General features: G+C 52.6%; 7 protein-coding genes across 7 annotated transcripts; 5 read left to right on the top strand and 2 right to left on the bottom strand.

Annotated features, from left to right (window-relative positions):
- Positions 1-1,000: 1,000 nt before the first annotated feature.
- On the bottom strand, positions 1,001-5,052 carry PUNSTDRAFT_104582 (P-loop containing nucleoside triphosphate hydrolase protein; the record flags this gene model as incomplete). Its single annotated transcript, XM_007385319.1, has 22 exons — positions 4,960-5,052; positions 4,784-4,900; positions 4,671-4,731; positions 4,538-4,610; positions 4,478-4,487; positions 4,340-4,414; positions 4,198-4,277; positions 4,040-4,145; positions 3,803-3,974; positions 3,659-3,746; positions 3,569-3,603; positions 3,401-3,513; positions 3,323-3,347; positions 3,171-3,268; positions 3,107-3,122; positions 2,605-3,050; positions 2,182-2,271; positions 2,022-2,130; positions 1,904-1,968; positions 1,328-1,599; positions 1,185-1,272; positions 1,001-1,132 (listed from the first exon to the last, which is right to left on the bottom strand). Exons 1-22 carry the CDS (start codon positions 4,978-4,980, stop codon positions 1,001-1,003), a joined length of 2,292 nt encoding a protein of 763 aa, XP_007385381.1. The 5' UTR covers positions 4,981-5,052.
- Positions 5,053-6,224: 1,172 nt separating this feature from the next.
- PUNSTDRAFT_104580 (cyclin-dependent kinase regulatory subunit) lies at positions 6,225-7,035 on the top strand. Its single transcript, XM_007385318.1, has 5 exons — positions 6,225-6,395; positions 6,452-6,564; positions 6,624-6,707; positions 6,762-6,832; positions 6,886-7,035. Exons 1-5 carry the CDS (start codon positions 6,349-6,351, stop codon positions 6,919-6,921), a joined length of 351 nt encoding a protein of 116 aa, XP_007385380.1. The 5' UTR covers positions 6,225-6,348; the 3' UTR covers positions 6,922-7,035.
- A 147-nt stretch (positions 7,036-7,182) lies between these two features.
- Positions 7,183-8,035, top strand: PUNSTDRAFT_104576 (uncharacterized protein; the record flags this gene model as incomplete). Its single annotated transcript, XM_007385317.1, has 3 exons — positions 7,183-7,303; positions 7,364-7,634; positions 7,686-8,035. The coding sequence occupies exons 1-3, from the start codon at positions 7,202-7,204 to the stop codon at positions 8,033-8,035; spliced, it is 723 nt and encodes a 240-aa protein (XP_007385379.1). The 5' UTR covers positions 7,183-7,201.
- A 201-nt stretch (positions 8,036-8,236) lies between these two features.
- PUNSTDRAFT_53482 (uncharacterized protein) lies at positions 8,237-12,837 on the top strand. The gene is made up of 16 exons (XM_007385316.1): positions 8,237-8,459; positions 8,522-8,877; positions 8,936-8,983; positions 9,032-9,070; positions 9,117-9,642; positions 9,693-9,808; positions 9,858-10,113; positions 10,164-10,681; positions 10,733-10,842; positions 10,894-10,935; positions 10,989-11,202; positions 11,259-11,379; positions 11,426-11,517; positions 11,569-11,665; positions 11,712-12,176; positions 12,227-12,837. Exons 2-16 carry the CDS (start codon positions 8,659-8,661, stop codon positions 12,748-12,750), a joined length of 3,387 nt encoding a protein of 1,128 aa, XP_007385378.1. The 5' UTR covers positions 8,237-8,459; positions 8,522-8,658; the 3' UTR covers positions 12,751-12,837.
- A 180-nt stretch (positions 12,838-13,017) lies between these two features.
- Positions 13,018-15,819, top strand: PUNSTDRAFT_144643 (uncharacterized protein). The gene is made up of 7 exons (XM_007385315.1): positions 13,018-13,080; positions 13,132-13,286; positions 13,337-13,401; positions 13,451-14,044; positions 14,098-14,954; positions 15,012-15,493; positions 15,553-15,819. The coding sequence occupies exons 1-6, from the start codon at positions 13,064-13,066 to the stop codon at positions 15,067-15,069; spliced, it is 1,746 nt and encodes a 581-aa protein (XP_007385377.1). The 5' UTR covers positions 13,018-13,063; the 3' UTR covers positions 15,070-15,493; positions 15,553-15,819.
- A 40-nt stretch (positions 15,820-15,859) lies between these two features.
- PUNSTDRAFT_121303 (like-Sm ribonucleoprotein) lies at positions 15,860-16,586 on the top strand (the record flags this gene model as incomplete). The annotated part of the gene is made up of 5 exons (XM_007385314.1): positions 15,860-15,884; positions 15,945-16,040; positions 16,095-16,122; positions 16,180-16,252; positions 16,306-16,586. The coding sequence occupies 5 exons, from the start codon at positions 15,860-15,862 to the stop codon at positions 16,336-16,338; spliced, it is 255 nt and encodes an 84-aa protein (XP_007385376.1). The 3' UTR covers positions 16,339-16,586.
- A 35-nt stretch (positions 16,587-16,621) lies between these two features.
- PUNSTDRAFT_135771 (uncharacterized protein) lies at positions 16,622-18,198 on the bottom strand (the record flags this gene model as incomplete). Its single annotated transcript, XM_007385313.1, has 4 exons — positions 16,622-17,050; positions 17,112-17,834; positions 17,894-18,028; positions 18,091-18,198. 4 exons carry the CDS (start codon positions 18,196-18,198, stop codon positions 16,622-16,624), a joined length of 1,395 nt encoding a protein of 464 aa, XP_007385375.1.
- Positions 18,199-21,449: the final 3,251 nt, after the last annotated feature.

The following is a 21,449-nucleotide window of genomic DNA, read 5'->3' as shown; positions in this document are numbered from 1 at the left end:
AATCCTTCGGAAGATCCATGTCGCGGATGAGAGCGTCCATTTCGGGGTTGCTGTAGCTGCTTTCTGACGAGGTTCCCAATTCTTGGCCAACGTTCTTCTGATCAGAATTCCTGGCGACACGAAATAGTTCATGGACGTCTGGAAACTCCACGTCGTCGTCTGAATGAGATCCGGTCACGGTGCAGGACTCCGAAGAAATGTCAGCAAGTTCGACGTCGAAACTGGGAGCGGGCCTGTGCTTCCCCGGTCTCTGAGAGCCTACAGAACTTTCCACGTCTTCGAGTTTGAGCCGCTGATCACCGAAGAGCCGTAAACTTCCTCGAACGTTGGCATCCGAATGTAGTTTGTCCAATTGGTTGAGGCGTGCGTCTAACTTCGCAGAAGATTTCGTGGCTGGAGCAACCTTATGTACTGTCTTCACGACATGTGTAAAGTCGTCAGAGGGTTTCTGACGAGGCACGACTGCCGTGTTATCCTTCCTCGACTTCGACCTTGCTTGCGCGTTCTCTTCTTTCGACGAGTTGTGTCGTCTCTTCGGAGTGTGAGGCGGCTTCCCCAGCCCATCCCGGCAGCTGGACGCTGCGGTCCATAATGCGCTTTTACAGGGAAAGTATTGTTGCTTACCAGAGGTGCCTACAGGTTGCCTTGTCTCTGCATGTGTGGTTGCAACTATCGATGCGCACATTGAGCGTACAGCTAGGATTGGCATGCTGTGGCAGTGGCATACTCACGCATAGTTCCCATTGGACAGTTTTGGATGGCTAGGAGCGGCAACCGAATCTTGGACATCAATGTTCCTTCGGATCAGGTATCGCGATGGAGTTGAAGGCACTGCAAATAGGGTTTACACTCCTGCCTGCATACCAGGGACTCCAACTAGTACCTTGATGCAGGGCCAACGTGTTCTTCGGACAATCCTCGCCATCATCCGGCCCGAAATTCCAGAAGTCCGGATCGTCTTCCAGGCCCACCAAGTCCATTTCCTACACGACGCTTCGATTCAGTGTGAAGCTCGAAATGGTAGTGATGTCCTTGCCGCTGATGTCTGCGGTCGAGTGTCCAGTATAGGATACTGCTTCGGATCGATCTCCGGCTTGTAGGTCCTGGTAACCCCATTGCCTGCAACGCTCTCCTACGTCAAGCGAATGAGAACGGAGCTTGTCTCGGATCTCGTTGAGACTTACCGATGTGATGGAGATGATGACTGATTGACTCGGTTTGATCAGGGATGCTATCACAGTGAATGATTTCGATCCCTGCAGCAATTTCGTTCTATACCTGGACATCAATGCCCGACCACGGTGAGTGCAGCACCTCGGCTACTCACGGTATGGTGCGGAAGTCGAGGAATTGATGATCGGAGGTCATAGTCAGAATGCAAGTCTTATCCGACCGGTGTCTGGCTTTCTTCAGCCTCGAATGATTGGACCCTGTGCCTTCGTGGAGGATACGACCGCAATCTACTTTGAGTTTCACGTGCACTGGCCCTCTTCCATCCTTAGTGCGAATTTCCACTTCCGAAATCTCGAGTCGGTATGTAGGAATCTCCTTGCAGCTCTCGAGGATTTCTTGCCCGTATGGAGGTCTTCGATTCAAGAGCTAGTGATCTCAAAATCATGATCAGTCACTCGAGAACCGAAGCATCCGTACTATCTCGATCCGGAGGGGATCTTGTTTCCTAAGCACATCCAAGCTTGTGACTCCATGTTCAGCCAGGGTTTTCAGGCTGAAAGGTTAATCAGTTGACGGATGACTCGAAACGACGGTATACGCGCACGATTTCTCTCCTATTGATTCAATCTGCCGCAGCACAGTTGGTCTATCCTCCCAAGTCTTGGCAGTCAAACACCGTACGCTATGCACGAAGGTTCGTGAATGACCTATGCCAACAGCATAGCGTTACGCACAGTTCCAGTCCATGGAGGAGCTGAGTCGCTGACTTCTTGATGACAGCCACTTCTACGATCCCTAAATGATCATCAGGTATCACGGGCAACACTCGCTGGTCCGAAGGGGCCCACCCTTTGCTATGCGGGGAGCGTGTCGAAAGATAGTCGTCGATTCCAGATATGGTTGGCTGTCCGCAGTTCTGTACTCAGGCGAATTCAAATAAACGCCACCTAATACGGCCTACGTGCAGAGATTTTAGTGAACATTCGCGCATGTCATCATTTTATACACCTGCATGAGGATAAATATCTTGTCGCCAGGCTTTTCTATCTTGCTGAGCTTGAAACGGACGCCATCGTCCGTACGTAATTTAATATAGACCTAGGAGCATGAGGCTCCCGGGGTTAAGGAACGGATTGTGTTACATTACCTGTTTCTCTCCCGCTCGAAGTTTGAGGTCATTCAACCTATGAATTGCTTTGCGGCTCTTGATCGCGTGTTCGGCCGGAAAGTGACTCACTCGTCAGCGGAGGCAATAACTTCCAGCTACGAGAGTCATTCAGAAGCATCCCGCTACCACAGAACCTGGTCCCTACCATATCTCGCAAGCTTGCACGATCAGGTAATTTGAGAATCAAACTCATCTATAACTGAATCAGCCAGAAGACATCGTAGTCGATATATCGGCCGACCGTAGCTAAACGGATGTACAACTGCAGAAGAACATAGGTCAGGAAAGAAGCTAGCAAGGCCAATAGAAGATCTACTCACTTTGCTCATGATCTCTCCATACTCTGTTAGGCGCAACCTGCTCTCATCGCCGTCGGCGTCTCCAGGGGTTTGCAGTAGCTCGTGGTCCCCGAGTCGCTTGACGGTTTCGTCCACTAACCGGTCAAACTTGTTCTCCCATGTTTCTTCAGCATTCTTCCCGATGTGGTAGTAGCATGGATTGCGTTGTATCCTTTGGAAGAGAAACGAATCTTTCAGCCATTTTCGCGCACCGCGGATATCGGTTATGGTGCCTAGACCAATCTCGGAGTTAATGTGCTCGCAAAGGTTTAAATGCAGACAGGATTCAAGAAGGGTTTTCCCTTGAGCTAACGCTTGATACTTCGATTCAAGCTGCTGCTCGCACATGATGATGGCAAGGCCTTCGTTATCTGGTCATCGTGTCGTGAGATTGTTTGTTTTCCGTCTATAACACACAGTACTTCACCGAATTGCGGTCTACCCTGAGGATAACGTCAGACAGCATTCGCGTAGCACATAAGTTAACTTACGGCACGACCTATCATTTGCATAACGTCCAAATCGGAATACTCCTGGCAGGTGTTGTTATGATAAACCTTGACACCTCTGATGACAACAGTGTGCGCGGCTAGTCCGTCTCACGATGAGACACCTCTCGGAGCTCCGGTGAACAAGCTCTTACGGAGGTTCACGCCAACGGCCAACGTCTGACCCTTATTTCAGCTATCTGTGATGCAACTCGCTGTGAACGGCAACTCACCGATGTAGCGACGACAACATTCAGGAATTTGTTCAAGAACAGTTCCTCTGTTGCTCGTCTATCGCTCATGCTGATACCGGCATGGTGCACGCCAATGCCATACAAAGCTAGCCCTGCAGCGTCCATATTAGTCGACGAGGCGAGCCAGCTTTTCTGCAGTTGACGTACGCTCCAAGCGTTTGTCATCGAACATCCGATCGCAACTAGAATTTTGTTTTATCACTGATGGCAAGGACTGCTAGTAAGAACAGAACCAGCCTTTTCGGTTTGAGCCAAGGGACGTCGAGCCCTTTACCCAACGCATTGGAATAATCCGCAAGCAGCCGCTCGGCTGTTGCTAGCACACCTGCAAGAACACGAACATTCTGGCAACGCTCCCTATGTGTATGGAAGGAACGGCACCTTTGCGCGTGGCGACAAAGATCAAGATCGGCTTTTTCCTGCTATGTTCTTGTAGGACGTTGAAGAGTTTAGCATCAAGTATCTTGGCAAATGCGAAATCATTCATATTCTGAGGTCGCTGGAAGGCTTTGACAACTCTTGTAATCTTGCACGGCCGGAATGACTCATCAAACTGGTCATTGAGAATTATTAATGAATAGCTGTATAAATTACGCGCGAACTGAAATTGCAACTTGCCTCGAAGATCTCAGCCGGACCATGGCATGGTTGGTCAGAGGTTGCGCATCCCACCCAATTTGCAATGTCCACGATATTGGGGACAGTGGCAGAGACCATCATAAAACTAGGGTCACAGCTTTAGCCGCTCGTGGTATAGAGTAGCGCTTGCCACCTACCGGACTTGTGTTCCGCGATTCTTCATACGAGAGACCACAACTTCAAGTGTACCTCCCCGGGACTCATTCAGAATATGGACCTAGGGAGTTGTTTAGCACAGAGCAGAAACCTTGTGTACGACAAGCTACGTGCCTCATCGACCATAAAAAGTTTGATTCGATCCAAAATGTATGCGGACTCCGACCAGTGGCGTGTCAGGCTATCCCACTTCTCGCCCTGTTGGACATGACAAGGTACTTGAAATAACGTATGGTGTCAGTCAAATGGTGGCCATCCTACCGTAGTGACGCTGGAGTAAGTGTTAGTCGAGCCTTCCTTGGTGAAGCAAGAGATTCCCACATGATGCTGGCATGTCGAGCGTCGCCCCACGCGCTCGATCCAAATTGAGCAGTATCGCCAGTAAGCTCGCAACCTGACATCAACCACAGGAGGTTCAATGCACGCAAAGGACCAAGAGACGAGGGTACTGCACATTTCACTCCGATTCCTTCAAACTTCGTCGCCCAATCTCGAGCTCTTTCTGCGCAAAGAGCCTTTCACATCTCAGCAGCACGCACAACTACGTCGACATTCTCGGATGCATACCTTTGTGGGTGCCATATAGACACATTTCGATCGCCCGGCACGATCGTTCATAAGGATCCGTATCATTGCCAACTCGAATAATACAGTCTTTCCCGATCCCGTAGGGGCAGATATGACCTCGATGGACAAGTGAGTGACCGCCGCTCGACTATAAGGATCGCGAACGCAATACACACAATATTCTCGTCTGAATTCATGATGCTGTTGAAGCACTTGGTCTGAATGGCGTTGAAGACACCGAACTTGAAGATTGAACGGTAGATGTCGGCTTATCGAAAAGTATGACTCGGAGGGAAACAGCACCAAAAGAACGAAACGCACGTAACGCAGATACAGGTTTTAACTGAACGCCGTGCTTTTCAGGGAAGGCGTGATCATGTTCGCTGGCAGGGTTTGGAGAGACTGTATCGGTGTAGTCTTCCGCGCGATCAGAGTCATAGTAGTCGATATAGGCGTCATTACGTGGATGATGCTGTTGGTATGGCTCTCCATGAAGCATCAAGGACTTTCTGGCAGTGTTCACAGCCTTTTCGGAAGCATCTGCGTTTCTGCGTTGATGGCTACTGTGTGTGTGACCGAAGGAGTCAATGTGCTGACTGCTTGTGCGTAGCAGCAGTTGATCTCCACGGAATTCTGTACTCTCATAGCCGTGCTCCATCACGTAGTCATGTGTCGCCTGTATAGCATTAGGTCTCCTCCATTGCAAAGAAGACGGGGTATGACATCGCTCATCCTTCCCAAATGGTAGCGTCTGAGGACCGTGTTGTTGGCTGGAAATGCGGACAGGAATCTCATCCGCGTAGGAGCCTATATGCGCCGTTGCTATATCATTAGATCCTCGCTCATCGATGAATCAGAACGAAAATCCCCCACCATTCCGCAGTACGTCATCCTGATGGTAGGAGTGGGTTGTGTCGCGGAGCGATGATAGGTAATCGTCCGTGAAGTGCAAATCATATCTGTCAGCCAGACCAGAGGAACGCTGCACAGGAGATGGAGAAGAATACTCTTGAAAGGGTGGATATAAATGCATCGAAAATCCTGATCACGCATATACGCACGGAATTCACCGTGGTGAGACGAGTAAAGGCCATCGGCATCGTCAGGATCAAAGGGATCCGAGGATTGATGAAGTTCATAGTCCTTTGTTGGTTGCGCATATATATCGACACCACCGGGAGGATCGTTATGGTAGTTGGACACGAATGCATGCTGGTAAGGCATACTGGGAAAAGCTGGTGAGAGCGAAGTAACTTGAATCGGTGTAGTGCGAGCAACCGGTTGCACTTGCAGTAGGACGAACTTTAGGTCTTGAAAAAGGCGGACTGAGAACCGCCCGCCGCGTTTGTCACAGACACGCGACCAGTCACATGACTCGCATACGTGACATACGCGTTTATCGTCAGTTCCAGCCCGCCCTCTACTCTCGCCTTCCGTGCTCCTTTTCCTGGTGCTACGTAGCAACTCCTATCGGTGGGGTTGACCCTGAACCTGTATTGGTCTTTTTGTCTCTGCGATCATCATCACCTTTGAGGAAACGGCTTCGGACTGATCGTTTCGCCCCCATGGCGCAACCTTCCCAAAGTGACAAGCTCGAAGAACTGTTGAATAAGTGTGTGTTACACATGTAATGCTGGCTTCAGTTCGGAGCTAACTGAATATCTTTAGAATCCACTACTCGGATCGGTATTCCGATGATGAATTTGAGTATCGGCACGTCATCCTACCGAAACCGTTGTTCAAGATGATTCCAAAGCAATATTTCAATCCCGACGAATCAGGTTGACACACATCAAGACATTATGATTGTATTGCGCCGATGTTGATGTCCTTTTACCAGGGACACTGCGCCTCTTGACCGAAGCCGAATGGCGAGGAATCGGTATCACTCAGAGTCTTGGATGGGTTCATTACGAGGTTCATGGTGAGAGCGATATTCGTGTATAGCATAGTGAAAGCAGCCCAACCTGCTGTGTAGCACCTGAACCGCATGTCTTGCTGTTCCGACGACCGAAGAACTTCGATGCAGAACATCAGGTTGCACCGGCCGTGAGTTCAAACTCGCATTGCCCTGAGATTGCATTGATTCTCACCTAATCCAGGCCAATGGCAAGAAAGCTGCGCCACGACGGAAATAGGCATCGTAGTATACACATCTATGTTATCTACGTTGTTCGGGATGTTGTCAGGTTTTGTTTCGTTTCATGTTGTCGCTCGTACTACCGTCTTCAGTCATCTATGGATAGTCTTCTCAATCGCATAGTCTGAGTGTTCTTTCTTGCCGTGTTGGATAGTCACAGAGCAAAATCGAGCAAGGTAATCTTGTAGGGGAAAGCTAGATACATATTTACTTGTCAAGACGATATCTCTCCCTCCCGAACTCTCCTTCCCTCATCGCCTCCACAGCATCGGTAACACATGGATCGTAACTCATACTCTATCCTGGTTATAAACCCGAATTCCACTGTGTCGATGACTATCAGTTTGGTAGATGTCGTCGAATCTCTTAAGTATAATGATGTGCGTATTTTTCTTCGCTACCGCTGGTTTTCACCATCAGGATGACATGTTTACCGACAGACTCGCTGCGAGTACTTCACAGCGCCATCCGGACCACGTAGCATCGATAACGCCTCGGATGCTACTCTAAGCATGGAACGATGCTTGCCCGCGTTGCTCCCAATGCTGCAACGACAGGATGCTTTCCTTGTCGCATGCTACAGCGAGCATCCCCTGGTGCGTGAGCTACAGAATCGGACACACCGTCCAGTCGTAGGAATCCTGGAGGCAAGTATCGCAGCTGCGTTGCAGACGATACGGCCTGGGGAGTGTTTTGGGATTGTCTCCACAGGTAAGTAAGATTGGCGAAACGCTGGGCGCTTAAACTCGATCCTTCCAACAGGGGCCGTATGGCAAGAGCTCCTAACGATAGCTGTCCATAATTTCTTGGGAGGTGATAGTCAGAAATTTGCAGGCGTGGAAACAACAGGCCTCTCTGCGGTGGAGTTGCACGATGCCCCAGCCGATCTTGTGAAGTGCCGCATGCAGGATGCCGTCAAAAGATTGCTTCGTGGACGGAATGCCGTGGTCGGGACGATATGCCTCGGGTGCGCAGGCATGGCTGGATTGGACCACATAGTCAGAGAAGCCTGCGTACAGGAACTTGGAGATGAAGGGAGGAACATCAGGATAATAGACGGGGTTAAGGCTGGGATTGGGAGTCTCCAAACGTTACTCCGCGGGGCTTTCTGACCATGATTGTCTGCGTCCATAGGAGTCATGAAAAAAATCACGACTCATCCCTTCACGCAATTTGTTTCAAATAAGTCATATTTTTGAAGCGTCGTGACCATGACGAGCACACCCGGGCCACTGCGCTTGTCACGTGATTGTACTATCGGCGAGTTACCTAACTGAGCCATATTTGGCATACGCCATGCTCTGCGGTGGTGAGGTTTGCCTTCCCATTGTCCCCATTATTGTTGACTGTATTGCAAGTCATCTAACCCCCGAGCTCGAGAAATTACGTATGGGACGCCGTGCATAACCTGAGAAAAGGTGATCTACCGCGTTTGAGGAACCAGATCGAGTTGACTGAGACCGACCTCGACGACACGTAACACGTTGCGGTACTTCCTTTGAGCGGCGACCTCGCAAGCGCTTCCATCGAGACAAAGCAAGTCTATCACATACCGCATATAGTGTGTTCTAATTGTGTTGACTGATCGGGTTACTCAGACCATTGCGTGAAGCTTGGTACTGCGCTCAGTCTTTTGTAGCGCATGCGGAGTCTCCCGTTGCGCCTCGCGACCCTGCCTTGCTTGCGACTCCACAGCACCGACCGCTCTGTGGTATCTCCTATCAGGCGCTTCACCATGGGCTCTCTCGATCCCGACTGGAAGCCGATCCATGCTCGAGAGAACGTACCTGCATACAGGCTCTTCACAAAGCCAATCGAAAAATCGGAACAAGATGACAGGGACTACAGGGTGATAGAACTGCTTAATGGACTTCAAGCTACTATCGTATCAGACCCTGCAGCGGATAAAGCTGCTGCCAGTCTCGATGTAGCAGTTGGGCACCTGTTTGATCCCGTGAGTTGGTTCATGTTATGATCTCGCCTGAGGGTGCTCAGACTGTGCCGTGGCTCAGGATGATATGCCAGGTCTGGCACATTTCTGCGAACATCTATTGTTCATGGTTCGTAGCGCTACGTTTGTTGCCGGTCTCCACTGAAGGAGTCATTAGGGTACGGAAAGTTATCCAAAGGAAAACGAATATTCTGAGGTACGCGAGACGACGCGGCATCCTACACTCTCTCACTCTCCGACAGTTCTTGGCGAAAAACGGCGGCGCCTCTAATGCTTTCACGTCCACCATGAACACCAACTACTATTTCCGAGTCAACACTCCTGCTCTGAGGGGCGCGCTTGCCCGCTTCGCCGCCTTCTTCCACTGCCCGCTTTTCTCGCCGAGCTGCACCCTCCGGGAACTGAATGCCGTAGATTCAGAACACAAGAAGAACCACCAAAATGACATATGGCGGATATATCAGCTCAACAAGAACCTCAGTCGAGAAGGGCATCCTTGGAGCAAGTTCGGCACAGGTAACAAGGCGACTCTGGAACAGGCAGCACGACAAGCAAGGAAGAAAGGCCTTCTCGGTCCCTCGAAACTAGGGGATGACAATCTGGAGCCTTCTCGGAGCCCTTCGCCAGCGCCATCTCAGGCATCTACGACCGTCAGCGAAACAGAACCTGATGGAGGTGTTGTTGGCCGAGAAACGAGGCGTCGCTTAGTGGAATGGTGGACCAAGGAATACTGCGCAAGTCGGATGAAGGTCTGCATCATCGGCAAAGGTGGTTGGATCATCTACCATGCGTATATTGCTTGCTTATGCAAACGGCAGAATCCCTTGACGAATTGTCGGATCTAGTCTCCTTGATGTTTTCACCGATACCCAACAGAGGAGCAACGCCACTGCCCACTATCAACGAACATCCATTCGGGCCCAACGAAAAGGCTGTACGTCCTGCGAAATTGCCATCTGTTCCACTACTTGACCTGCTTACAGACAATTGTATCCGTGCAAACAATCATGGATTTCCACGCCATGGAGACGTCCTGGCCATTAGCGTGGCAAGCGCCCCTTTGGCGATACAAACCAGCTAATTTCATATCTCATTATCTCGGACACGAGGGTCCAGGTTCTCTGCATTCTTATCTGAAGAACAAGGGCTGGATAACAGCTCTGAGCAGTGGCCCGCAGAACCTTGGCCGCGGCTTCGCCATGATGAAAGTTACCATACATCTGACCAACGAGGGCTTCAGTATGCAGCCTTTCCGATCTTCCGATGAATTAGCTAACACGTAGAACCAGGAAATCACCGTTCCGTGATGCTTGCGGTGTTCAAATACCTTTCCCTCCTTCGTTCGTCAGCCATTCCTGCTTGGGCTCAGCGAGAAACAAGCCTCTTGTCTCGCATCCGTTTTCGCTTTCGGGAGAAGCGTCGTCCAGACGACTACGCTGTATCTGTTGCTGAGTATATGTCCTGGCCGACCCCTCGCGAGCTCATTCTCAGCGGCCCTGCGCTCGATTGGGAGTGGAAGGACGAAGAGGGAGAGCGACTTGTCCGCGAACTCCTGAACACCTTGCGAGTCAGCGAAGGTCGTGCAGTATTGATGGCGCGAGGCGATCAGCATGCATTGCTGAGAGATGGTCAGGACGCGGATTGGAAGCAGGAGCCGGTTTATGGGACGAAGTTTCTGGTCGACAAACTTGACGCAGCCTTTATGAAAGAGGCGGAATCGGGAAATGACATCCAGGAACTCTTCCTACCGGGGCCGAACGAATTTATACCAACTAATCTGGAGGTTGAGAAAACCCACGTGACTGAAGTATGTATGTGAGTTATGCTTACGGTCCTCAACTGATGTACGTTGTGCCAGCCTTCGCGACGCCCGTTCTTGATCCGAGACACTCATTCGTCAACATTGTGGCACAAGAAAGACGACCAGTTCTGGGTCCCAAAGGCTCATGTCGTCATACAGATTTCTAGGCAAGTAGCGAGCGTTTCTAGCTTTGACATGCTTAAGAACTGTCAATTCAGCTCGGCTGCGAATACCTCTCCAAAGGCATCGGTCATGACAAGGTATATGAAAACGTGCTTCGACGGACTTCCAGCGGAATGATTCACACCCTCAGGCTTTACACAGATCTGGTCAAGGATTCGGTGAATGAGTTCGCTTACAATGCAGAATTGGCGGGACTCGGATATGATATCGGAAGTTGGAGTAACGGCATATCGATCTCTTTATTCGGCTATAACGACAAATTGGCGGTGCTTGGGGAGCACATCCTTGAACGCGCCCGACATCTTCCCGTGAAATCCGATCGTCTGAATGTCATGAAGGAGCAAGTAAGCCGTGTCACGCGTAATTCACAGCAACGGTTCGCTTATTGTTACCTACACAGCTGAAACGAGACTGGAAGAACTTCTTCCTCGGACAACCGTACTCGATATCTGACTACTATGCCCGTGATACGCTGTCGGATCGCCCATGGACCTTGTTGGAGAAACTCGAAGCCATCGACTGTGAGCAATCCGCCATTGGTTCTTTCTAAAGCTCATGACTTTCTAGCTATTTCGGCCGAGGACATGCAGGAGCATGGATCCCAATTATTGAAGCAAACCCATATCCGAGGATTAGTTGTGGGCAATATGAGCAAGCAAGTGTGTATACTTCGACAGATACGCGAACCCTTCTGATCATCCTTCGTGCAGCAAGCAACAAGTATGATGGAAGATGTCGAACGCATTTTGGGCTCGTCGGCTCTAGCAGCCGACGCTGCTCTTCTGCATTGCCGCATCCTTCCCGAAGGTGAGCAGCCTGTTGATAACCGTCCTATTGTCTAACCGTGCCATAGGCTCCAACTACGTGTACCGCATGCCAACACCTAATCCGAACGAACCCAATTCAAGCTTGACGTATTACGTGCGCTTCGGTCCTACAACAGATCGTCGCTTGCGCGTCAAGGCCGCTTTGCTTTCCCATCTTCTTGCTGAACCTGCCTTCAATATCTTGCGGACAAAGGAGCAGCTTGGGTACATCGTCTCTTGTGCGCCTTGGACACTCCTGGGCGATGCAGAAACAGGAATGCGGGTAGTGGTACAGAGCGAGCGCGGACCTGCGTATCTTGAACGTCGCGTGGACGCTTTCCTTCGCGGGATGAAAGAAATCATCACGGAGATGACCGATGCCCCTGATGGTGAATTTGAACAACAGAAGGCGGGCCTGGAGAAAAAATGGCGGGAGAAACCCAAGAACCTGAAGGAGGAATCGAACAGATACTGGTCCCAGGTGGAGAATAACTTCTTAGACTTCTATCGTCGTACGCCTTCTGTTCGCAATGCGGTGGATCGAGGACTGAACGCATACCAGGTGACCAGGACGCTGATCTCCTTCGAAGTATCACCAAGGCTGAGATCCTCGACTTGTTCTCTTCCCGTGTCCACCCTGATTCGAAGCAACACGCCAAGCTCTCTATCCACATGAAGTCCCAGAAGCAGCGTGCTGTGAAATTGTCCTTCGAAGCACTGCAGGAGTTCGAGCGGTCGTTGAAGACAGCGGTCCCCGCTGACTCCATTCCGCCCTCCTGGAAGGAGGATCTTGGCGTCTCCGAAGCCACTGATGAGGTGTCCGCGGTGGACCTCACAAAATATTGGCTAGAAAAAGCTGGATCGAACTCGTTCCCCAAGGAAGGCGGTGGGACCGTGACTGCGCTGCTCAACACCATTCCTGAACTCGCGCGCAAGCACAACACGGACCAAGACTCGGAAGAGCCTGAAACCGAAGCGCAGATCATCGAGGATATCAAGAAATTCCGCGATGGGCTACGGTTGAGCGCGGACGCCCAGCCTTTGGTAGATTGGGGTGACCTCAACGGTGACGAAGCTAAATTGTGAAGGCGATAATTTTTTATACAAGTTGCGAGCTCCTTCTGATACCATGATTGCGATATGTTCGAACGCACGCCCTAACGTAGAGATTCTTCTCTCCCGTTGGTCAAAATGTAATCATGCGTTGGAGCTGTGCTATGTGTGGGAACACGGTCCCTGACAAATCGACCCGGCGGCTGCGCGTCGCGCTCTACTCACCACCACTTACCGGTGGTTGCTGCTGAAGCGTTAGACCCTCCCCCGAGATTCTGCCTTCGTGCGTCTACATAAGATACGAAACCTATCAGGAAAATTCATTCTCGACTCTCCGACGACAGCAATGGCTGCCTTGGCTGCGTGAGCATAATCTGTCTCGCTACGTCTGCGTCCTGCTTACTCGTGACACAGTGTCCTTCCTACTCCTCTCCATGCCGCCGACGTTTCAGAAGTTGAAGACAACTTTGAGCAAGGATCCTCACAACCTCAGTCAAATACCTTGATCTCACGCATTCCACGATATGGTCACCGAAGAGGGTGGAAACCGAGTGGACCGGAGGACTTCGGTATGTTCCCCCACCATTTGTCCGATCCATGTCCTTACTGCGCCGCTCAGGCGACGGTGGCGCTTATCCCGAATGTCATGTCGCGCAGTACCCGTTGGAGATGGGTCGGAAGAAGGTACACCTCCTCCGATAAGCGGTCCAGTACCCTGCTCATCCTTGAATAGGCCTCCTCCGGGAACACCCTTGCCCTTCAAGTCGATAGCGAAGGAAATGTTCGATATGATGCCATCGCTCTCCAGGGCCAACGAGATGGGAAATATGTTCAATCCCAGTTTAAGGACTTGGTGCCCCTTGCGTACCGCAAGGATTTGGATGAATCAGCCCGGAGCATGGAGCGACCTTCAGAAGATGAAGTCCAAGCCACGGCTGATAAGACGAAAGCCGCGCTGGAGAAGCTGGTGAATGGTAAAATAAAGGCGGCGCAACCCAAGAATGTCCCGGACGCGCAGGGCAAGACCAGCTTCATCCGATACACTCCTGGTCAACAGAGTGGCGCGGTCGGGCTCAAGCAGCGCATTATCAAGATGACAGAGGTAGTTGAGGATCCGTTGGAGCCACCGCGGTTCAAGCACAAGAAGATTCCTAGAGGACCACCGAGTCCCCCACCTCCCGTTCTCCGCAGTCCTCCTCGAAAGGCGACGGCTCAAGAGCAGAAGGAGTGGATGATTCCTCCGTGTATATCCAATTGGAAGAACAACAAAGGTTTTACGATTCCGCTCGATAAACGATTGGCTGCCGACGGTCGTGGGCTCCAAGACGTGAGTTCTTGCTGCGTCATAAAAACTCATCTAATCTAGGTCTCCCCCTCTAGGTACACATCAATGATAACTTTGCGAAGTTCTCCGAGGCACTCTATGTGGCAGATCGACATGCACGCGAGGAAGTTCGGCAACGATCCCTCATGCAACAAAAGCTTGCGCAGAAGGAGAAGGAAGCCAAAGAAGAGAACCTGCGTATGCTTGCTCAGCGTGCTCGTGAGGAGCGATCCGGCATAGCACGACCGACAGCTGCAGCGACAACGGAGAGCAAGGCCGCCATGAAGTCTTCACTCGCAGTGTACGGAAGTGACAGCGGCAGCGGTAGCGAATCTGAGGAGAGCGAAGAGGAGGATGACAAGGAGGCGGCTAAGATTCGGGACCAGATGCGTGAGGAGAAGAGGAGAGAACGGGAGCGAGAGATGCGTATGAGCAATATGGGTCAAGAGCAGAGGGCGAAGATGCTCGCGCGCCAACAAAATCGAGACATCTCAGAAAAGATCGCCCTCGGTCTTGCCAAGCCTACGCTTTCCAAAGAGTCGATGCTGGATTCTCGGTTATTCAACCAGGAGAGCTTATCGAACTCGTTCGCCGACGATGATGCGTACAATTTGTACGATCGACCCTTGTTCCATGGTTCGACGGCTGCGGCTGCCATTTACAAGGCGAGGGGCAACATCACGGAAGGCGACCAAGAATCGTTTGGCGGAGGCACCGAGGAAGGTATCGGCAAGGCACTGGACAACGATCGATTCGGTCTTGGTCAGGCCCGGTTCGGCTTCGAAGGCGCGCAGGATCAGGAAGTTCGAGAGGGGCCTGTGCAGTTCGAGAAGGATACCGGCGACGTGTTCGGTGTGAACCAATTCCTGGACGAGGCGAAGAGTGGCAGGAAGAGAGGGTTGGATACTGAAGCGTGAGTCCTCTTCACGTATTCTGCCAGTGCCCAGCGAATGACACTTTATGGTTACAGTGGGAGCTCCAGGAAGCGTCAACAGGTGGAGCGAGCTACCGAGCGGGACGATAAGTAGATTGTGCTTGCTGTCGTTGTATTCTTATGTTTAGCTAGTCTACGAGCCCACACCTAGGGCGCTCGTCAAACCGTTTGTGCATGAAGAGACGAATGCAGTATTATGGATAACGAACGAATTCAACGAAAGGATTATGGTCGCATACGACGTGGTTACATCTATTCTTGAAGCCAGCCGCCTCGCTAAGGACGTGATTCGTACGACATGCATATCCCGCACACACATTCATCCCTCGCATCCCGCCTTCCTCGATTGTGTAGACTCTAGGCCACAAATCTATCGCGCCCTATATTGGTCTGGCGATGGTATGAACCAATCAAATACGTGGTCATTTAGGGTCTGGTAACGTCGGTGGAGGAGAGGGAGGTGGATGAGGGTTCATGGCTTTGGGATGATATTTCGAGTCCGGTGGTATTATTTGGCCCTATGCAAGTAAACCTGTATAAGCAGCTGAACGCCCGCCATGTTCACGAGGAGGCGCACCATTTCCAGAAGTCTGACCACTGATTTGCTGGGCTGAGCACCGACGCTCAGCCAGTATTTGATACGGTCCACGCTCCATTCCATGGTTTTCATAGTGCGGTCGTTGTTCTCTGCACCGACGCGGTGGTTGTAAATACCCAAAGTCTCAAGAGGCTTAGCATCGCGCCTCTTGCGGTGGTCAATAGCAACCAGACGGAATATGCGGTTGTTGCGATTGCCCTGCATGGAGAGTCGAAGACGGACAGGCATGGTGGTGGCGAAGGCAGAAGGTGAAGCGCGCGCGAACCGCGCCAGACCGCGTCTCTCCATGGCGTCCCAGATCCTCCCTCTTGGTACGAAATTCTTGTTCGCGCGTCGCCGTACTGTCTCTCTGAGTTTGTCCAAACCGATAGAACTGATTGACCGATGCATCGGCTCGCGTATCTGGGTGATCATGAAGAATGATCGCGAATTCACCGGTACCCTTCTCGGTTTCGACGACTTCGTCAGTGCGTTGCGTGTCGCTGTCTATAATGTAGTCAAGATGCCTGAGCTTGCTATAGATATGGTCCTCGATGATGTTACCGAGTTGTGAGCACCGGTGTTCTTTCAAAACCGATGATGCCCACAATCTCACAACCGCTCCAGCGAAACAACTCCCGAAGGGAAGAAGAAGACACAGCTTGCGCAAACCCTCCTGAATGGCAACAACATCTGCATGGTGCGAAGCCCAGAAATACCCAAGCTACCAAATAAGCTGACAAGCGCTCATAGCTCATCCCGGGCAGCAGCGGCCCAGAAAGCTAAAGAGGGTCATAAATCCCAAGACTTGCAGCAGGTTAGGTTGGGTCAAATCTAGACTATGACCTCTGCGACGTGTGTGAAAGCTCTGCGAGACACACGCAAGCATCATCCTAAGTTTGAGGAGTTGCGCACCAGGCATGCATCAATCATCTAGCCAATGTGCAGCTGGGTTTTTATCAATCCCTACTCAGGTGGTTTTGGCGACGAACCGATCCTTCCCTTTGTAACGATAAGCAAAGTTCGCGTCTAGGATACATGCAAATCGTGATTTGCGCCTATAAGTACTTCAGTCATCGTCTGACACATCCATATCCGAGTCTTCCTCGACGTGGCTGCTCGGTCCTGAACGGCTTGGTAATGCAGAACCACAAGGTCCGTGAGGCGCAAGTGCCTCACAAGGAGGTGGATGTGGGGGTGAGAACGGCGGGAGAAGTGGCAATGAGGGAGGCGGGGGTAGCGGAGGCGGGGGTTCGGCCGGCGGAGGCGGCAAGTGCTGAGCTCTCCATTCTGCGGTCAGCTCGCCTGTAACATTGTCGAATGGCCGACTCCACACTAGCATCTCGTGCAGGCTCAGCATGCCAGGGAAGCGCCAACCGTCATGTGGCCTGGGGACAGGACTCTCCTCCGGAACAGGAGGGAGGGCAGACCCGGAGTAGATAGGTAAAAAGATCGGACGAAAACCAGGTGTTGGGGTATTGTGCCCATCTTCGGGGCTCTGCGTCAAACTTGGAGGAACCTGGCAACACGGAGTCCTGCGAGGATGCGAACTCCGATACGGGACATTCCTTCTCTTCGTCGATCGTGGTGACGTTATGAAGTAGTACACGTTCGGCTTCGTCTTCACCGAAGACCCACAGATATACTCCATCTTCATCTTCATCGTCCACACCGTCATCCACACTTTCCTCGAGAATCCTACGGCGAACCGTCTCCCGCGGGTCAGTAGCGGAAGCCCAGCCCTTCGGATAGCCCCAGATCGCCATATTGCTCAACCACGGCATGGCATACGCATCGTCCGAGCTCGAGTCTACAGGACCGTGTTCATCAGCCCCGCGTTCGTGTGGATCCAAGCCTAGTGCATCCCGTAAATCGTGCCCGCGGACGTGGCCCGGGCAGAATCGTTCAAGCCAATCTAATCTCCGCATCTGCCAGTCTAACCTCGCTTGCAGATCGTGCAGGTCCGAAGGCCCGTCGGACGCGCCGCGTTCGCGGGCACGAAAGAAGTCGAACAGTTGTCGAGAAAGTGAAATCAAGGCATCATTGCGGGGAACCAGACACGAAGCAAGAGTATGTTCGGGCTTTCCGCAGTTGAAGCAGCGTCTTGCGCCGACACCAGCTTCCAGCTGGTGGGAAGGGGTAGAGTCTGTTTCGCCGAGCGTGATGGATTGTGGGATGTAGAGTACATCTGTGACTTCGTGGCCTTGACTCGGTTCTGTGTCGATAAAGCACGAGCTTAGTCCGAGCTCGAGTCCTTGTCCGCCTTCGTCGCGCAGGACGGGCTTGATGCGGACGTAGACTGAGCTTCCGAGGGTGTCCAACTGTCGAGTGCCTGATTCACCGCCTGTGCATCCCATCGTCCCTTGGCGACCTCCTTCCCCTCGAGATGTAGCGCAGGAATCCACCACACATATTTCTTCTTCCAGCGTTCCTGACCAGGGTCCTGAATGTTCACAACCTCGAGGTTGAACGGGCGCTGATGCGAAGGTACGCGGTGAGCGGTGCAGGGGAATAACGAGACAGCACAGGTCAACCAACCTGCTGTCGAACCTTGGCAAGTTCGATTTTGGCAACGTCACAGAGCGAGCAGTTTGGGCCGGAGTAGAGCGTGAATCGAGGAAGGCGGGCGAGACGAGCAGCGGCCATGGTCGACTCACCGCGTCGCGGGTCGCGGTTGACGCAAATGCACGCAGCCAACCCCAGACTAGGGTTCCTACGGACCGTTCGGCGGTTGACCCAGGGCTTGCACACAATCCCTCGCTAAACTTCCGTCGCCCACTGCTGGCACAGATGTCGCTACGGCTATGACCGTGCCAGACCCACCATGGAAACAACGCGGTACGCTCAACTTCCGACAGCCTTGTACGCAATGCACTGATAGATAGTACCAAGCCCGTCCTTGCCCATTCTACTCCCAGGGTCGATGCCTTTTCGGAGAGAAGGGCTGCAACTTCCTGCATGACGTGAAAATCAAAGCACCCCTTACGGACACGTCTGCGACTCTCCTCAGAGGCACCCCACCCTCCGGTTGCCCGACCCCAGATGGCCCTGTGGTTAGGATCCAGTCGCCGCGCTCCGTGCGCTCTCCGACGCGTACACCACGCATGAACGACCTGCTGGACGCGTTAAAGGGCGTCATATCTTCTGACGATGAAGATGAGTATAGCGAAGAGGAGCGGGGATCTTCCTCCCCGATCACTGCCTCCGACAACTCCCTCACAGCAGAGCAGCATACTTCAGACGCCCGAGACGAGGTAGAATCCGTCGCGTCCAACTCAAGCGTTGATGCTTTGTCATCCGTTCATATGTCACCTTCCCTTCCTGTTCCCTTCCCTCTGCATTCCGACACAGGGTCGGACCTCTCCTTCATCAAGGACTCAGACGAGTTCCAGGACTCGGGGTACGCTCCCTCTCCTCGGCTCATGCCATTATCACCACCGCGCAGCTCGCGCCCTCCATCTACCTGGGATCTTCTATCTTCACCCTTTGGATCGCCCTTCGGACGCGCCATGACGGCGCCCTTGATGTCACCGACGCTCGGCGTCTTTCCTGTATCTCCCACTTTGACGGCCCTGCAGGCGCCAGGCCGCTCTATGCTTGCATACCATAATTCCCCGCGACGCTCGGACGCCGGCACAGGAGACGACGGCGAGGAGACCACCCGGGTTGGTGATCTGCCAGGTCACGGCTCACTCGACGACCTCGATTCCCCGACGGCAATGTCGCGGCCGAGCGAGGGGTCTGGAACTACCCGTCACGATGAGGGGCCGCAGTATCCCTCCTACGTCCTAGACCATGACGACGATGCTGCATCTCCGTTAGAAGAGCAGTCGTCTCCGTTCGATGATGTCTCTGAAGTGCCTAATCCACCTTCGTCAGCGCTTACAGAAGACGCGGACGCAAGGGACCACGACACCCTAGCCCACCTCGATGATCATGATCATTTGCGCGCGGGGGAGGTTTCATACGTCGTTGATGATGCCATTCCTGCTTACTCCCTCGGTTCCGGGACGCAGTCCCCGGCGATGATTCTTGGCCAAAACGACGCGGCTGTGCCCCCTTCTTGGGATGAACAGCAGGACCTTGACAAGCACGGTTCCTACTCCCTCAGGAAGCTTGATTCATCGAAACCGGAAGGGACTGGTGATATCGCGCCGCCACCGGCGCATGGCGAGAACGAGGACGATGCCGAAGATTTCTCCTTCGTCGCCGTGTATGATGATGACGAGGCAGAAGCATTCACGTCCTCTGCGACGGATTCTTTCTCGGGGCTAGCCCTTGTACTGGATGATATGCCAGCGGTACCATCATTTCGACCACACATCCCAATCGAGCAAGCTACGAGTAACAAGGTGCCCGAGCCCGCATCGAAAATCATTGTCGACGCTGTGAACTCCGTCGGTTCGGTTGGCCAGTTGGTTATTGACGCTGCAGTTGCCGGTGAAAGCCCACCGTCAGCATCAACGCCTGTGGACATCAACGACAACGATGAAGTCGTGCTTACCCCTATCTCAGATCAAGACCATTCAGATGACCCAGCGGGCTGTGGTGCTCGTTGCGAACACCGAACGCCAATTTCTTCAACATCCGCCGGACTGACAAACTCGACCGAGGACCGCCAAGTTGTGCCAGTCCCTGTCTCAGAACAAGACAGCATGGGCGGGCCGCGTAGCGAAGACAGGATGCCAGTATCTTCGACATCGGCACTGGAAGTACTGACAGGAGAGAACGTCGTCACTTACCCAACTAGTGAATCAACAGCAGAAGACTCACACGCAGAAGAAACGCCCGGAACAATTCGCGCTTCGCGTGTTGCTGACTGTCCCAGCTTTGCGGTAGTGTCGGATACGCCCGAGCTACCGGATGATGACTTCGACGAGGAAACGCCGGACACCCATTCGCCATACGCTGCTGCGCATCCCGAATTGACGTCGAACACCGATAGGCTTGAGCCGGAGGCCCACAACGTAGAGGATGCCCCGGAGACGAGTCCTCCTGACGCCGAAAGTACCAACTTGGTATCTGTCTTCGAAGATGACACGGTGTATGCCCCTCCGTGTACCGATGAAGAAACGCTTCGTCTTCCGCATGCTGCCGAAGCAGATTCCCTGGACGCGGACGACACCATCCACTCGCTTTACGACTATTATTCCGAGTCTGGGTCTGATGCAGGTTCCGACGAAGATGAACCGTCTCTCGTCGAGGAGGATGAAGACCAGAAGTCTCTATCATTCGCTGCCGTGTTGTCCTCCACGCCACCAAAACCATATCGTTTCTCTCCTCCCGTCCAGAGAGACGCTGCTTCTGCCTTCGCATCGGTCTTTGGGGAAGGATCGTCCTCTGCAAGAGCGCCGGTGTTCTCCCCGCCCTCCGCACCAATCTCGCCGCTGTCATCTAATACCGTATCGCTGAACTCGCCTCAGCCAGAGGTGTCGGGTGCATCTGCTTCAAACAAATTATCGCCCGGCGACGCCACCGGAGTGCCTCCCGTTTTCCACTCGCCGCATCAGACGGCCGGTAAGGCACCGAAACATCTGCCAGCCCCTGTCATCACCGATCTACCTACGCCTCGCAGCGTGTTAGCTTTCTCTACCCCGACTTCGTCTCGTCGAGAATCCCTAGCTTCCATTCATAATGCGGAAATTCCATATTCAGCGCCAGCGTCACGGCTCAGTCAACTCAAGCCACTCAGACTAGTCGGTGTCGTTATTCTCTTTGGTCGAGCTGCGGCAGACACTGATCATTTCGCAGTCTCGCATTCTCAGCCCCATGTCTTCTGCATTCTCGCTCTCCAATGTCACATCCTCTTCTGCTACGTCACATCACAATGGTGAGTAAGGAACTCAACGTCAATCTGCGGGGTCTTAGTCGCGAATCTGGCAGCTTCGGATTCCATT

The sequence above is a fragment of the Punctularia strigosozonata genome, assembly GCF_000264995.1.
Source record: "Punctularia strigosozonata HHB-11173 SS5 unplaced genomic scaffold PUNSTscaffold_9, whole genome shotgun sequence".
Taxonomy (NCBI): domain Eukaryota; kingdom Fungi; phylum Basidiomycota; class Agaricomycetes; order Corticiales; family Punctulariaceae; genus Punctularia; species Punctularia strigosozonata.
The sequence above is the reverse complement of the archived record's forward strand: the minus strand, read 5'-3'. Positions and strand labels throughout refer to the sequence as shown.

Bases quoted from the DNA above. Each gene is read 5' to 3' on its own strand.
- PUNSTDRAFT_104580 (XM_007385318.1), top strand. From the start codon at position 6,349: ATGGCGCAACCTTCCCAAAGTGACAAGCTCGAAGAACTGTTGAATAA. The intron at 6,396-6,451 runs GTGTGTGTTACA...GAATATCTTTAG, and splicing joins CTCGAAGAACTGTTGAATAA to AATCCACTACTCGGATCGGT. The intron at 6,833-6,885 runs GTGAGTTCAAAC...CACCTAATCCAG, and splicing joins AACATCAGGTTGCACCGGCC to GCCAATGGCAAGAAAGCTGC.
- PUNSTDRAFT_53482 (XM_007385316.1), top strand. From the start codon at position 8,659: ATGGGCTCTCTCGATCCCGACTGGAAGCCGATCCATGCTCGAGAGAAC. The intron at 9,071-9,116 runs GTACGCGAGACG...ACTCTCCGACAG, and splicing joins AGGAAAACGAATATTCTGAG to TTCTTGGCGAAAAACGGCGG. The intron at 9,643-9,692 runs GTGGTTGGATCA...TGCAAACGGCAG, and splicing joins GGTCTGCATCATCGGCAAAG to AATCCCTTGACGAATTGTCG.
- PUNSTDRAFT_144643 (XM_007385315.1), top strand. The intron at 13,287-13,336 runs GTATGTTCCCCC...TGCGCCGCTCAG, and splicing joins GAGTGGACCGGAGGACTTCG to GCGACGGTGGCGCTTATCCC. The intron at 14,045-14,097 runs GTGAGTTCTTGC...CTCCCCCTCTAG, and splicing joins ACGGTCGTGGGCTCCAAGAC to GTACACATCAATGATAACTT.